The sequence below is a fragment of the Megalops cyprinoides genome, chromosome 23 (genome assembly GCF_013368585.1).
Source record: "Megalops cyprinoides isolate fMegCyp1 chromosome 23, fMegCyp1.pri, whole genome shotgun sequence".
In the NCBI taxonomy this organism is placed as follows: domain Eukaryota; kingdom Metazoa; phylum Chordata; class Actinopteri; order Elopiformes; family Megalopidae; genus Megalops; species Megalops cyprinoides.
In genome coordinates this window covers 24,166,827-24,180,949 of record NC_050605.1, presented here as the reverse complement: position 1 = coordinate 24,180,949, position 14,123 = coordinate 24,166,827, and the positions used below count along the sequence as shown (strand labels likewise).

Here is a 14,123-nt window from a genome sequence, read left to right as displayed (position 1 = left end):
AAAATGTAATGTAATGTAATACCATTCTGCGGTAGCACAGGCAATTTTGGAAATGTTCAATTCGGTATGTCGGCTGTTGAATAGAAAACCCCATAAACCGACATTATACTACTGATATCTATGTTTGTAGTAACCACCTCAATAATGCATTTACAATAGCCTCGGTATAGTTTACACTATAATAAAAATATGAAAAATGCAAGTTTTAAAAACACTTGAAAAGACTATTGACAACACTTAACATACATTTTCAAGAAAGTATGAAGTCAAAGTTAAAAATGCATCAACACCGATTTTTAAGAATCCACAGCACTGACCTCTTCCCGGTCGCTATTCTGCTTATTTTACTGACCCGTACAAGGAATTTCAAGCGTGTGGAAACACCATTTTACCGGATCGATAAAGCTCGAGTTATTTTCCTTTTAGCATAGTAATTCGCCTACTCACCACCAAGACGTGTCGACTCTTGACGTGAACCAACAGATTGCTACTGATATGTAAAAGCATATTCCACTTGGCAATAAGTTCATATTATTAGAGTTGATTGTGGCTCCGCATTCGTTCAGACACCTGTTGTTCCCGCATCCATCGGCGAGAAATAAAAACAAAGATGCAAAGCGATGACAGAAACTACACTCTCCTCTCAGCGTCTATTTAACCGCCAAGACAGCAGTAAAAAGTTATCTCGGATGAGAGTCTTTTATCAGAGGAGATACCGGAGATAGGCCCGTGTGTGCATTTCTGGTTTGGGTTAATGTGGAAGAAACAGCAGCTCGGTCAGATTTTCCAGGTTGAGCGAAGATTCGCGGTGTTGCGATAGCCGATGAGCTGCTATCAGGTATAAATTGCTTACACAAGGGGTGGGCGCTGTCCTCCCTCGCTGGAATGAAGTGAAAAAATTAGATGTCTGAAAGTATCTGTTCAGGCTAGCTTGACACCAGACACAAGCTTGGCCGATTTCCAAGTTGTAAGGTGTAGAATGCGGTTCAGTGTGGTACGTTGAAACTCCGGACATTTTTATGAAAACAATCTGACTGACACGGAGAGTAAGTGAAGCGGTGAAAGGCGCATTTAAGGTACCATACACATAGGTGCCAAATATCAAGAATAATCTATCAAATGTCATGCACAGGTGCATAATCTACTCCCGAGAAATGAAGGCCTTTTAGAATGTCAAATTATACATGTAAAGCTATAGCCTGATTAGCCATATAAAGGTTTATGAACCCCCCCCCCCCCCCCTCCCAATACTCTGTGTGATGTGTGCATGGAAATTGGATTATCGCTTCCTTTTGAACTTTTTTTGAGATCTGTACAATTGTCACGTTGTATTACTCCAATCTTTGATCTCCCATTTATATAAGAAATTTAATGTGGCCTTCTTCTTTGAATCGGAGGTCCCGTCTCAAAACGGAATGAGGATTAAATGGTCAAATTGGATTTTGTGGAACATCTCGGTGACTGAGACTGCCACGACGAGGGAAAATTTATAAAAACAACATGCCACCCATATTACAACGGGATTTACATCGATACCCCCAAGCTTTGCATTTTAAGGATAGCCTATACGATGGACAAAGGGAGTGGAATGAAAAATGTATTCTACCAGTCTTAACTTTTAATTCAGCCAAAAGAAGTCCATCTCCGTCTGCAGCATTTGTATATGTGAGATTAATACGCATACCAAACAAATATTGCTACACAAACCGAAGTTTTTATTTAAACAAAAGCAAAAAAAACTTTTTGAACGTGAACTCCTTTAGTTTGTTACAACTCAAAACAATCCCCGTTGTAAACGAGTCTTACTGCAGAACATCTGATTTAAAGAAAGAGCAATCAGTATGTGTGTTCGTAATTTTACAGAATAATTTTCCCCAGTTAAACTGTACTTGAACACAAGCTCTGACAAAGGTTCATGGAGCAAAGCGAAAACAAGAAAGGCAGACGGCGTCTATGAAGAGCGCGGGGCTGTTCGCCCGGGAGAGCAGCAGCAGCAGGCCAGCTCCCAGCATGCTCAGCGCCAGCGTCTTCAGCGCTGCTCGCTTCCAGCCGCCGTGGGAACCGGGCAGGGGCAGAACACGCGGGTCTCCGGACGCGTTCATCTTGGAGCAGAATCATAACGGAAAAGGTGAGGGTGGGAATTACACCCGGTCACAAATCTCTCAAGTGAACATAATGACCTAATTCAGGCCGCCCCCTAATCCTAACTGGATTATACCAGTTTCCCCCTCCTCAGAGCTGGGAAGTACAATTCGATCAGCTCCATTTGAGTCCATCATTAGTTGAATTAAGAGGAGAAGTGGCAGTGTACATGCACCTCCCACCAGCATACATGACATGTCTGATCATGCACAGATGCAACGCTTCCTAGCCCAGTCCTGCTCAAATCTCTGCGCAAAGCTGCCTCATTCGGACGGGTGAGCACCTCTTTCACGGCCCCTCAAACCAGCTGCCAGCACTGGAGCAGCATCATTTTCTGCTGCCTGTCATTTCATCCTACAGACGACCAATGCAAGTGCACAGCAGAGACACCTCCTCCAGTCAGAGTGATTCTGTTCATATCTACTGTTAATAACATGCTATTTTAGGCCTGATACCACATAATTTATACATTGGATTACATTAAATATTACTGTTACTGAAGTTAAATATCACAGGACAGCAAGAAAGAGGTGAATATTCCCAAGATACTATAAAACCTTGCATCTGACAGTACAATCATCATGGTGCACACAGGGCGTCTTGTCTACCACTCAACTTTGAGAGGAAGACACCTCCAGGTGTTAGTCCACTTCTGAGTTCAGGCCAGAGTGCAGCGAGCGCCGCAGAGAGAGAGCTCTGCTAGCCACTGTGAGGGATCTACGCAGCGTACGACACACTCGGCTGTGTTCAGTGCGCGTTCCGCTGTTCCTGCTATTCAATTAGATGCCCTCTGGACACCTACTGTGCTGGTTTCTCTGGATAAAAGTGTCTGCCCTGTCAGGGCCACTGAATTTAAGCGTAAATGCTTTTCTTCTGTGGATCAGGCCACTGCGTTTTCCCCATGACCACCAGAACGCGCTTTCAGATTCCAAAGAGGATGTGTGGTCATGCCAGAGTGTCGGCCCACACAGTCTCACCTGCACTCAGAAGGGCCAGGTAAAGCACTGGGTTCACTGCAGATTTGGGCAGGTCCGGGTCTATGAGAGGGGGTCTGGGGGCCTATGACAGCGTTACTGATGCTTCATAACGGAAATGTGGCCCTAACAGTGCACCGGCTGCTCTTTCCTAATAACGAAAGTGGGAGCTGGCCTGGACCCCCCTGCCCGATACCCCTGTTTCTGCAGGCGTGTGACTGTATGCTGGGCTCAGGTGGGAGGGATGAGCTCACCTGGGCCAGGAGGTTTTTGAGGCAGGTGATCTCTCTCTGCAGATTGCTGGTTTGTAGCACCAGGTCATTACAGATGGCCTGCGACTCCTGCCGGGGGTCCCAGGAGAGAACCAGCTGGAGGAAGAAGCAGTATTCCTTTAATAACCCCGCCCATGCTTCCTTTAATAACCCCGCCCACATTTCCTGTAATAACCCCACCCTCCTGTAATAACTCTGCCCACGTTTCCTGTAATAACTCGACCCTCCTTTAATAACTCTACCCCTGCTTCCTGTAGTGACTCCGCCCCCCTTAATAACTCCACCCACTTCCTATAATAACCCCGCCCTCCTTATTAACTCCACCCACTTCCTGTAGTGACTCGGCCCACGCAGGCGGGACGGCGGGTCTCAGCGTACCTCGGAGGCGCTCTGGGGGAACCTGCCGATGACGTCCTGCACCACCTCCGTTAGGTAGCAGCACTGCTGCCGCAGGCTGATCAGAAAGCTATACAGCTCATCACCACTGCAGCGGGGCACAGCAGAGCGAAAACCAGGTAAAACATGATGTACTGTAACACCCCCCCCACCCCCCCCCTACCCCACACTGCATAATGCGATTTAACTGAACACCCCATGAGGATTGTTCAGTGGGCACCAGAACATACATTAACACCCACTTACTGGATGACTGCATTCTGAATGAAAGTGCTGCAATCAGAAGAGCTCATTACGTTCAGCAAGGACAGGCTTTTAAAAAAGCAGAATTCCAATATATCAGCTTGCCTGTGGAACCCTGTTTCACACACTCTGCCCGGGACAGACTCCAGCAGCAGGTGTTTCTGACTCCACACTGTGGGGAGGTGTGGGATGAGCTGACTGACAAACATTTACATACCCACACTAACCTACTCAGTGTGTGTGTGTGTGTGTGTGTGTGTGTGTGTTAGTGTGTGTGTGCGTGTGTGTGTGTGTGGCCGCTCACCTGCTGCCGATGTTGTCCAGCTGGGTGAAGGTGTGCAGGTCCACTGTGTCCAGCTGCATCTGCTGCACGGCACTCAGGATCCTGCACTGATCCTCAGGGCTGCTGACACCGATCTGCAGAGAGAGCGACCTGACCGTCCTGCACAGCTCCCGCTGCGCTGCGCTAACCCTAACCCTGACCATGACCCTGACCGTCCTGCACAACTCCCGCTGCGCTGCGCTAACCCTAACCCTGACCATGACCCTGACCGTCCTGCACAGATCCCGCTGCGCTGCGCTAACCCTAACCCTGACCATGACCCTGACCGTCCTGCACAGCTCCCGCTGCGCTAACCCTAACCCTGACCATGACCCTGACCGTCCTGCACAGCTCCCGCTGCGCTGCGCTAACCCTAACCCTGACCATGACCCTGACCGTCCTGCACAACTCCCGCTGCGCTGCGCTAACCCTAACCCTGACCATGACCCTGACCGTCCTGCACAGATCCAGCTCAGAGAGAGCGACCTGACCGCCCTTCACAGCTGCGGCTCGGGATCTCAGGGGGGCACTGCATACTTCACATTTTGGTGGATGAAATCTGGGAGATGTGCAGCCCTAGACAGCATATAAAGCCTGGCTTTTGACTGAAGACTCAGGGCAAGGCATCTGCACAAAGAGGCACTGAGCTGATGTCCCACAGCTCACATACAGACACAAACAGCATCAACCAGGAGAAAAGCTTCAGCTTGGATAGAGAGCAGCAGTGCACGACCGTGTGTAATTACTGCACCGTGCGCGTGCCGGAGAGGGCTGGACATCAGAGTAACGCTCTCACTGAAACGGACTTTTAAATGAACAGACTGACACTAAATCCACCACTGACTTTCTCCTCCACAGAGACTGATCACCTGTCCCTCTGTCCTTTGGAGGGAGGTGGAGGGAAGGTGCTGCCCAGAAAGCTCTTACCTTTTCCAGGTCCTCTCTCTCCATCGCCAACAGGCAGCTCCAGCTGATGTCATTGTCCTGTGTGACAGTATCACTGACTGAGCTTTAATCACCTTAACCAGGGAAATCTAAACAACAAACCCTCCACTGTGGGACCTCAAACCGGGGTACAGTCCAGTGTCTATCAGTAGTCTCTGTCTGAAGTCTGTATGATTAACGTGTTAAATTACTCTCTCAAATGTTCTGATTGTAAGATGGCAGACACCGCTCACAAGCATGATGTCAGACAGGTGATCCAGGCCGAGGCCATGGAGAAGCAGCTCGATATCGCTGAGTTTGGCAGAACTGCTGCAGACAGATACAAACACAGTCATTTAATGACAGTTATGGCTACTTCAAGTTACAACACAAACAAATGTTGCCTTCTAACAGAATGAATTGGCATAACAGTTTACTTCAATTTCACGACGTGAACACCACACCAAAATGCACACAGCCTATTTAATGATTTCGTGTGACAGAAATGCATTCACTTCACGGCAATTTCACCTAACAACCACTAGATGGCACTAAAGAAACGACACTCTTCCTGCCATTGCAACTGTGTGGTCATGTAGGTACACATGTACCTGTATGCAGTGCGTGTGTGATCGTGTTAGACTGTGAGTAGATTCACCTGTCTGTGGTGGCGGCAGGTGGGTCAGGCTCCCATTTAAAGAATTTGCAGAGCGTCTCCTCCTTGGAGGGTGTGTCTTCAGTCATGCGGGGGTCTCTGGGGGCAGCCAGGATTCTGGAGATCTGCAGATATCAACAGACGCGCTACTACAGACCCACTCTGCCACTCTGTCACCGGATTCTTTGCAGTTAATTTATGCCCATAACCAACATCTCAGTCTTCACCCACATTCTGACCCCTTCATTCTGACAAAACCTAAAGCGTGCTCAGAGCTGGGCTCAGTCCAAACTTCTTTACAAGGGGAATGAAACGCTGATGAAAGTGAGGCGCTTTTCAGAATGCAATGACAGAGAGCTGCCCCCAGGGGGTGCCGTATCGTACCTGTGTGTGTTTGTGCATGCTGGCCAGCTCAGTCACGCTCTTCCCCGATTTGGTCTTGATGGTTTTGTCGGCTCCAAGCTGCAGCAGCTTCATGACAGCCTCCTCTCTCCCATACAGAACAGCCAAAGCCAACGCCTGTGGATTCAGCCAAGTCATTAACACTACATACCAATACTAATGCTAAAGAGATCAATATCTCTTAGCCTTATCTTTTTGTATGCAATTTTATAAATAACTGTAAATGTACAAGAAGCTGCGACTGAGAGCTGTTACCTAGCCATATCTCAACCCGCCTGTCTGTCTGTATTTACTGATTGATTGATTTGTTGGATGATTGATTGACTGATTGGTTGACTGCTTGCTGTGGCACAAGGACCTTGACTGTGTTTTTTTGTTTTGTCCCAGCTGTGGGGAATATAAATGTAAAGGCAAGCCCAGCTGGAAAGGGCCAATAGAAGTGCTCCCCTCTGTGACCCCGCCCCCACCGTGTCACCGGTGCCGCGCAGTGACCGACACTCCTGACCGACACCGCGGCACAGAGCACGCGCGGTGTGTCAGCGGGGAGTTCTCACCGTGTACCCATTGGAATCCTGGGAGTTGAGCTGGGCTCCGTGGGAAACCAGCAGGGTGATCACCTGACTGTAGCCGTCCCGGGCTGCCAGCATCAGAGGGGTCATGTGAGTACTGCAGGGGGAGAGCGGGCAGCTCAGGAGGGTGAGGGAGTTCAGAGGATCACACACCCCTCAGCTGCCTCAGCTGCGTACGGCACAACCGCGGGGAGAAGACCAGGCCGTGCCGGGCAGGTAAGAGAGCTGAGAATCACACAGGTACCGCCCGCTTCCTGTAGCTGTGTATGGCATAACCTCCCAGTATGCTGATGTTTTAATCCCTGACACTGCCTGCCTCCTGTTATACCCAAACCCCGGTTAAGCGAACATTCAGAATGGCATGTGATTGGCCAGGACACTGAGTGGAGCAACATCGTGCTGCTTTCTCTCCTGTGTAGAACTCTCAGTATCCTGCATATCCCAGTATGTACTCAACACCATGTGTATTCCACACACACAGCTCACCTCGGTGATTACGCAATTTAAATCATTTCAAACTGCTTTCATCCTCAGTGTCGGGCGCAATCGGTCAGCCCAGAAACCAACCATTCCCTGCCCCTTCTTCCTCACTACAACAGAACTTACAAGAAACGCTAAAAAGCCAATTAAAACACTGAGAGAATACAATTGATCCTCCGCAATATTTAAGCGCAATTCTTTCGCCAGAATGTCTGATTACTGAAACTGTATCTTGGCAGCCCACTAGAGGGCGATGTTGGCCAGATGTGCTACGGACTTCCTCTCCCACCCTGAATTTTAATGGAAAAAGTAATCCCTCCATCAAATGACACATTAATGATGACATCTAATGTACACTCCCTGAGAGAAATGTATTTCAATTCATGTGCAATTTTTATTTTTTCTAATTTTTATTTCTTCTCAGTTTTTCCAAATGTGATATCTTACTACTGTAACATAACAAGACTGGAATTAAGTTTGGAGAAAGTAAGCATACCAGGGAAAGTGTGAGGAGGACTGTATTAGGCACACGTATACTCCATCATTCTTACAGAGTCGACTGATCACTAGTTTCTCTTCCAGAACCTCTGAGGTGAGAATGGTGTTACCGGGCAAACACACTGCTCTATGAATGTTTACACACTGGACTTTTAAGCTGGAAACCATGAAGAGGGAGGCCATCTACCTCCCTGGACTGTTATTTTATTGGTTTCCAATATGCAGTACAACACAACAGTGCAGATCACCCATGAAAAAGTTGGAATTGTCCATTTCAAGGCAGGTTTGACAATACGGAATAATCCAACCAAGTCCAACACAACATTCCCCCCAATGCTAAAGAAAAACTGTACACTCAAATATGCACTTAACATACACGGGCACACATATATACATACACACCAATGAGGTCTAATGAATTTCTTCAGATCTAACAGAGTCCCTGCACTCTAAAGAAGATCCTCTACAGCAGACCAAAGACACCCCCTAACACCCCCAGCTTTACACAGAGACTGAGGGCTGTGCTTCACCTGCCCCGGGGAGAACCCTAAAGATGTTGCTGTACCACTGTGGCACTGACTGGAAACTCCTAGCAAGTAATAATGCTTTACTCCATAATTTAAACTGTCATGGGTTCAAAGTAACCTCTTTAGAAAACAGACTTAAAATAAACAGCCCTGGACCTTTTCTGGTTTTAAAACAGAAGATGACACTTGGAGGCAATGGAGTTCCAGAATCCTGAAATCAACTTGCTTCACCTCAATCTGTGGATATACACTATACTGCAGTGCTCAGCACCTCCGGCTTGGCATACATGCTGGAGAAGGATAACAGAAGGATGCTTGTTCATTTTGTTGAGACAGGGTGTTGTGTGAATTCTGTCGTACTGAGTCTCTCATTCTGTTGCAGACCTGACAGAAAGCATGACCTGGCCTGCTTCTGCCAGGAGATCAGCGTGAAGCGGACGGGGTGGCACAGATGCACTGAAACATGTGTCACCTGTGGGGAGTCATGCTGACTCCATTCAGCCAATCACCGCCTGCAGCAGGAGGCCCTTCCCAGAGGAGGCATGGAGCTGCACTCACCTTCACAGCATACAGGTGCGATCACTCCACCCACTCCACCCACTCCACCTGAACCTGCGCCAGCGAGAGCACTTCCCCTGCACTTTCCCAGGGCTCTCCTTCCTGCAGTAAACCCCTGACTGATACCATCGGTGACAGGCTATAAACTCACGGTCTGATGGGTTACAAGGTCGCTTACAGGAACGCACCCACCGGGGGGTTTCGCCTTATCTGGCAACCATACAGCAGCAGAATCGATATCGCACCAAACAAAGTGAACAACACCGCGTGTCACGACAGACCTGCGTCACGACAGAGCCGCACTCGGGGGCCGAATGCTGGGCTTCGGGAATAAACAGGATCGCCCACAGTCCTTCACTGTCGCCTCCGTCGCGGGTTTTTGCTTTACTGCTCCGCACGTCTTGCGAATGATCCCTCGTTTGCCACAGCCTTGCCTGCACACAGACTGAGGACTGTGTGTCCCACAGGAGGCCGGAGCCCCCCCGGAGCCCCGCGTTCCAGCACGGCTCTCTGTTATTAAATCCTCATTACACCGCGCCGTGGCCGCCAGTGATGCTGGCATCCTGGTATGTGTGCGTGTGTTTACTCCTGCAAACGGCCAGTTAAACACACAAACGCAAAGTTCCTCCTCGGCTCAGCCGGGACCCCCCATGGCTACTCGCCTGCCTCTCGCCAGCTCTTTTCCTCCAAATATTTGGTCTGGAGAGGAAACATTCTATTTCCTACCGAAGCGCCGTGTGGCGGCGATACGCTGCGCTGCACGTGAGCGCGGCTCAGAGGAACTGCACAGGCCGCCGCTCGTGAGAAACGCGTCGTCCCCACGGCAGCGCTAAACGCTTCCAGACGAGCCGTCGGGTCACACCGGCACACGGCCTGACACACTGTTTACCATTTGTGTGTTTGGTCTGCACAGGCGTCCGTGTGCAGGGCGACACCGCAGCGGAATGTTCCGGCTGCCTGTGGCTGGCTGAGAGGTGGAGCAGGGACCCTGCACAGACAGCGGCACGGCTGGTAGGGGACTTCCTGTTCCATGACAGGAAGCTCACGGTGTGGGACCACAGCGTCACCTGCCACCTGTGCCCAGATCACCTCTCTGACCAGCACACTGCTGGGATTCCAGTGTAAGATCTATACGCACACGATCTCTTCAGCTGCACTGTAGGAGTGAGCTTTCAGTGACAGAGTCAGACACTTCAAATGACAACTCCTTCATAAAGTTCAGCCGTGAGCAGTGGCTTCAGGCTACACTGTACCACCCCACTGTAACACCTGTTTCCCGGCCCTCCGATGCTCTTTCACACAGTCGGGTCGGAACCCTGTTTCTTACTGAGTAACTTCATCAGATTAGAGGGAGAGAGAGAGGGGGAGAGAGGGAGAGAGAGAGAGGGAGAGAGAGAGGGGGAGACAGAGAGAGAGAGAGAGAGAGGGGGAGAGAGGGAGAGAGAGAGAGAGAGAGAGAGAGAGAGAGAGGGACAGTACCACGTGCTAACTGACCCATACGGAGCACACGCAGACAGATGCACAGTGCACTCAGGAGTCAGGAGATCTGCAGATCCTTACTTGTTGTGGGTGTTGGGGTTGGCGTTGCGGGACAGCAGCAGCTCCACACACCGGGCAATCCTGTCCTCGGACGCCGTGGCCGTGCAGGCCGCCATCAGCACCGTGAAGTGATCTGGAGGGAGGGAGTCGGGGGGGGGGGGGGGGGGAGTCACATTAGCCATGATGCTGGTTTGAACACTGCTGTTAAAAAAGGCCAACGACACTTCAACCTGCAGCAACCCAGAGGCCCTAACATCACAACACCAGTCACCATCAGCCAATGCCCAGTTCAACCTCTCAGCTCTGCCTTTCAGAAGGCCCCCAGCATGCAGTGAAAGTGATTGGTTGGACATTCAGTACCAGCACCTTCCCCGGTCAGCTTTCCAAGCACCCGGCCCGGCGTGACCTCGGGGCATGCAGCAGAAGTTTCCCATTGGTCCATTTCCAGATGCAGACTGTTCCTCAGCCAAAGTTCCTCCAGCCAAACTTCAGTGATAATTGTAAGGTGAACTCCGGATCTTTTTCTTCTTCTGACCGAAAGCTAGACTGCCTGCTGGGCCAGCTGCTTTGCACAAACTTTCAGACCTCGAAATGAAATCTTACCACGACATGTAAACTTAGCAGGGCCCAATGAGGGAAGTTAAAAAAGCTCCTACCTGCAGCCGAGTGCGGACTTTACAACCTCAGACAGTTTATCATCCATGAGTTTAATGATGAATATCGACGCGAGCGTAATCAGTGGGGTTCTGTGCAAACACTTCCCTGCCGGAATGACCGGGCGTGTTATTGGGAAGCGAAGAGGAAGTGTTAACGTACTGGAGTGTGCGCTCCTGCATGTGCCCCCCCCCCTCCCCCGCAGACGCTGCGCTGGGAAAATAAACACGCTGCAGCGGCGGGCTGGCGGAGTGACGCATTACTGCGCGGATCAATCACCCGCGCATTCCCACTGCGTCTGCTGCAACGTCAACCAGGAAGCCGCTGCGTCCCACACTTAATCACTTCCTTTTGGGGCCTCCAGCCGTGAGCCGAGGCTGCCCCCCACACACCCCCCCCACCAGCAGCTCCACGTCCTCTGGTTTCAGAGAACAGCAGATGCCTGCAGTCTCCTGTAATTTCCAGGGAACAGGAATGGAAGTGCAAAGCGAAAACAGGCCGAGGGCTTCCTCCCCCTGTGTGACAGACGCTGGCTAAACAAAAGCCAGGCCAGGGGAACAGCCCCTCCACCTCCCTGCAGCACGGCACTCCAAATGTCGGGTCACATCTTTGCGAACATGGTGGTCGAAATCAAAAGAGTATGTAAAAGGGGAACTCTCTCAAGCGCAAGGTTTTTTTTTGAGAGGTAAACGTTCCCTGCCAAGGGCTGGATGTAGATAAAGTGCCCTGTTGGAGATTCAGAAGAAATAGCCATGTGCCAAAGTGGAGGCCAACACACCTCTGTACAGCTGCACTGGGCATCATGGGATACTATGTGACAAAAAATTATAAGCAATGTTTATAATTAAAATTATTCATGTATGGCAGTTTTCAACTACCAAAAAAAACTTTTGCAGTAGGAATGATGGGAGGTGAATTCTATAATCTGTTCCTCATACTTCAGACTTCACTTCCCATCAGCCCCTCTGCCTACGGATCTCAGCCCCGAGACGTTTTCAGTGTATCATCAGCATAAGTCCCCACTGAGGCCCACGTGGACTTTGTTTTGAAAGCACGGGATCTGCTCCACACTGATCTAGGGTCAGGCAGTCTCACCTCTGCTGAAGTTGGCGTTGGCCCCGCGGTCCAGCAGGAGCTTCGCCAGGTCGTGATTGGCCACATGGGCGGCGCAGAGCAGCGGGGTCCACTCAAAGCCCAGGCGGCTCTCCACGTCCACACCTGCAGCGCGAGAGAGGGGGCGGGCGGGCGGTGACCGCGCGTGTCACCCCACACTGCCCCAGGCTTCAGCCTCTGACTGACTGCGACCCTCAGACACCAGCTGCTGCGCTCTCCAGCACACCCTCACCACAAACACGGTCTGTGCTGCTACAGCACCGACGGCATGGGCTTCATTACGGCTCACGAGTCATGGCTGTGAGCAGTAACAGCAGTAACCAAGAAGTAAACTAAAGTTCAATCATTCAGCCCTTTAAAAAAAACACAGTATGTCTACAAATTAGCATAACGTATGATTTTTCAAACATGCACTTTGAATTTCAATTCCAAATTGTGCAGAAGGACCTGTATTCTGTGTTTATGAGCAGACACATCCTGTGTGGATTAACGTATCCTGAAGTAAAATCCCTCTCCACTACCTCAATCTGACCCATTTCCAAGGGGGTCAAAGTTCAGGACTGGAAAACCCTCTCAGAGCAGGCTCTGACAGCTGTCCCAAATTCCTTACATTTGGCCTAAAACACACCGTAACATACTCATTGTTATTCGAAAAAAAATCCCATCTAACATAATCTTTTTAAAGCCGGCATGGAAAAACTGCGTGAACAGTGCGCTAACTCACCATCGTCCAGCAACCGCTCAACAGATTGGACATCTCCATTACTGATGGCACGCTTCAAAGCAGACGTCCTGTCTTCCTCCGGTGCAGGGACACAAATATCTGTCTGAAACATTTCATCGCACTTCATTAAACTGCTGCGCTCGTATATTGGCCACGGGGGGGCGCCACCATTCGCAGCTCATTATTGGATCCAGACAAAAGCGGGCAGCAGTAGGGCGCCCTCTACTGGTAAATTGCTGAAACTTTTGTTGACGTCATTTCGAAAAAGTTCTTATGAGTAAATAAGAACAACAAAAAACAATAAAATTCTCATTATGTAAAAATGTGGCTGAGTAAAATTTTGGCAACCTTTCGGATAAAGGAATAAAAGTTTCAATCCAGATGATATTTTTAGACACACGTGCGAAAGCAAGATAGCTGGTACTAGTAAGTTACGAGACTGCGCTACTCTTCCACAGATACTATGGAACTAACTGGTTTGCTAAATACAAAGTTAGAATAGAATAATTCACAATAACCAGCCATAAATAAACAGCCTAGCAGTTCTCTTGCAGTGAATGAAACCTGCTATGGAAGCAGCGAGCAGGCCAACAAGGTCGCTAACGGTAGCGATCGATCTAAAGCGTGTGACTGTAAGACTGAACTAGCAAGGTCTTGCCGTTAGTAATAGCACATGTTTTACAACCTCAGGATTTTGGGAATATCTGATGTCCCAGTCGTCTTCACTCCCATCGCTCTCGTCTCCAGCGGGAACCCCCGATAGGAGCTCTTGCTGCATGGCGCACATTTCTGGAACTGACATCATTGCAACACCTGCGTTGCGCATCGAGGTTCCCGCACGCAGCGCCTGTCACTTTGAGATTTGACCTCTGCGGTCGTCAGGGGTCAAAAGGAAATGATGCAAGTCTGATCATGAAAACGCAATCGATCCGATTTAGGCTGGTTAAAACTGTGGCAGCGTAGTGTCGAGCATTTTATCATGTTCGTACGAGGCAGGGCTTCCTGATTCAGTTTCAATCATCATCACAAATGCATTGGGTGTGTAAAGCACACAAGACAATACCCAGATCAGGTGTGTTTTGGTGTGAAGCCGATATAACCACCACCAAGCACAGGCTTGAGCCTGGCTAC

The 14,123-nt window shown here is 49.7% G+C and overlaps 2 protein-coding genes across 2 annotated transcripts in view; both read right to left on the bottom strand.

The window, feature by feature from the left end:
- LOC118770754 (protein Wnt-2-like) overlaps positions 1-530 on the bottom strand; it is a 5,152-nt gene extending 4,622 nt beyond the window's left edge. The window contains exon 1 of the mRNA XM_036518519.1: positions 448-530. Within this exon, the coding sequence (XP_036374412.1) occupies positions 448-530 (83 nt within the window). The remainder of the gene's footprint in view (positions 1-447) is intronic.
- A 1,383-nt stretch (positions 531-1,913) lies between these two features.
- Positions 1,914-13,779, bottom strand: asz1 (ankyrin repeat, SAM and basic leucine zipper domain containing 1). Its single transcript, XM_036518518.1, has 13 exons — positions 13,678-13,779; positions 12,993-13,131; positions 12,251-12,373; positions 10,523-10,634; positions 6,885-6,996; positions 6,313-6,447; positions 5,932-6,053; positions 5,528-5,600; positions 5,277-5,333; positions 4,332-4,444; positions 3,767-3,872; positions 3,371-3,484; positions 1,914-2,102 (listed from the first exon to the last, which is right to left on the bottom strand). The coding sequence occupies exons 1-13, from the start codon at positions 13,777-13,779 to the stop codon at positions 1,914-1,916; spliced, it is 1,497 nt and encodes a 498-aa protein (XP_036374411.1).
- Positions 13,780-14,123: the final 344 nt, after the last annotated feature.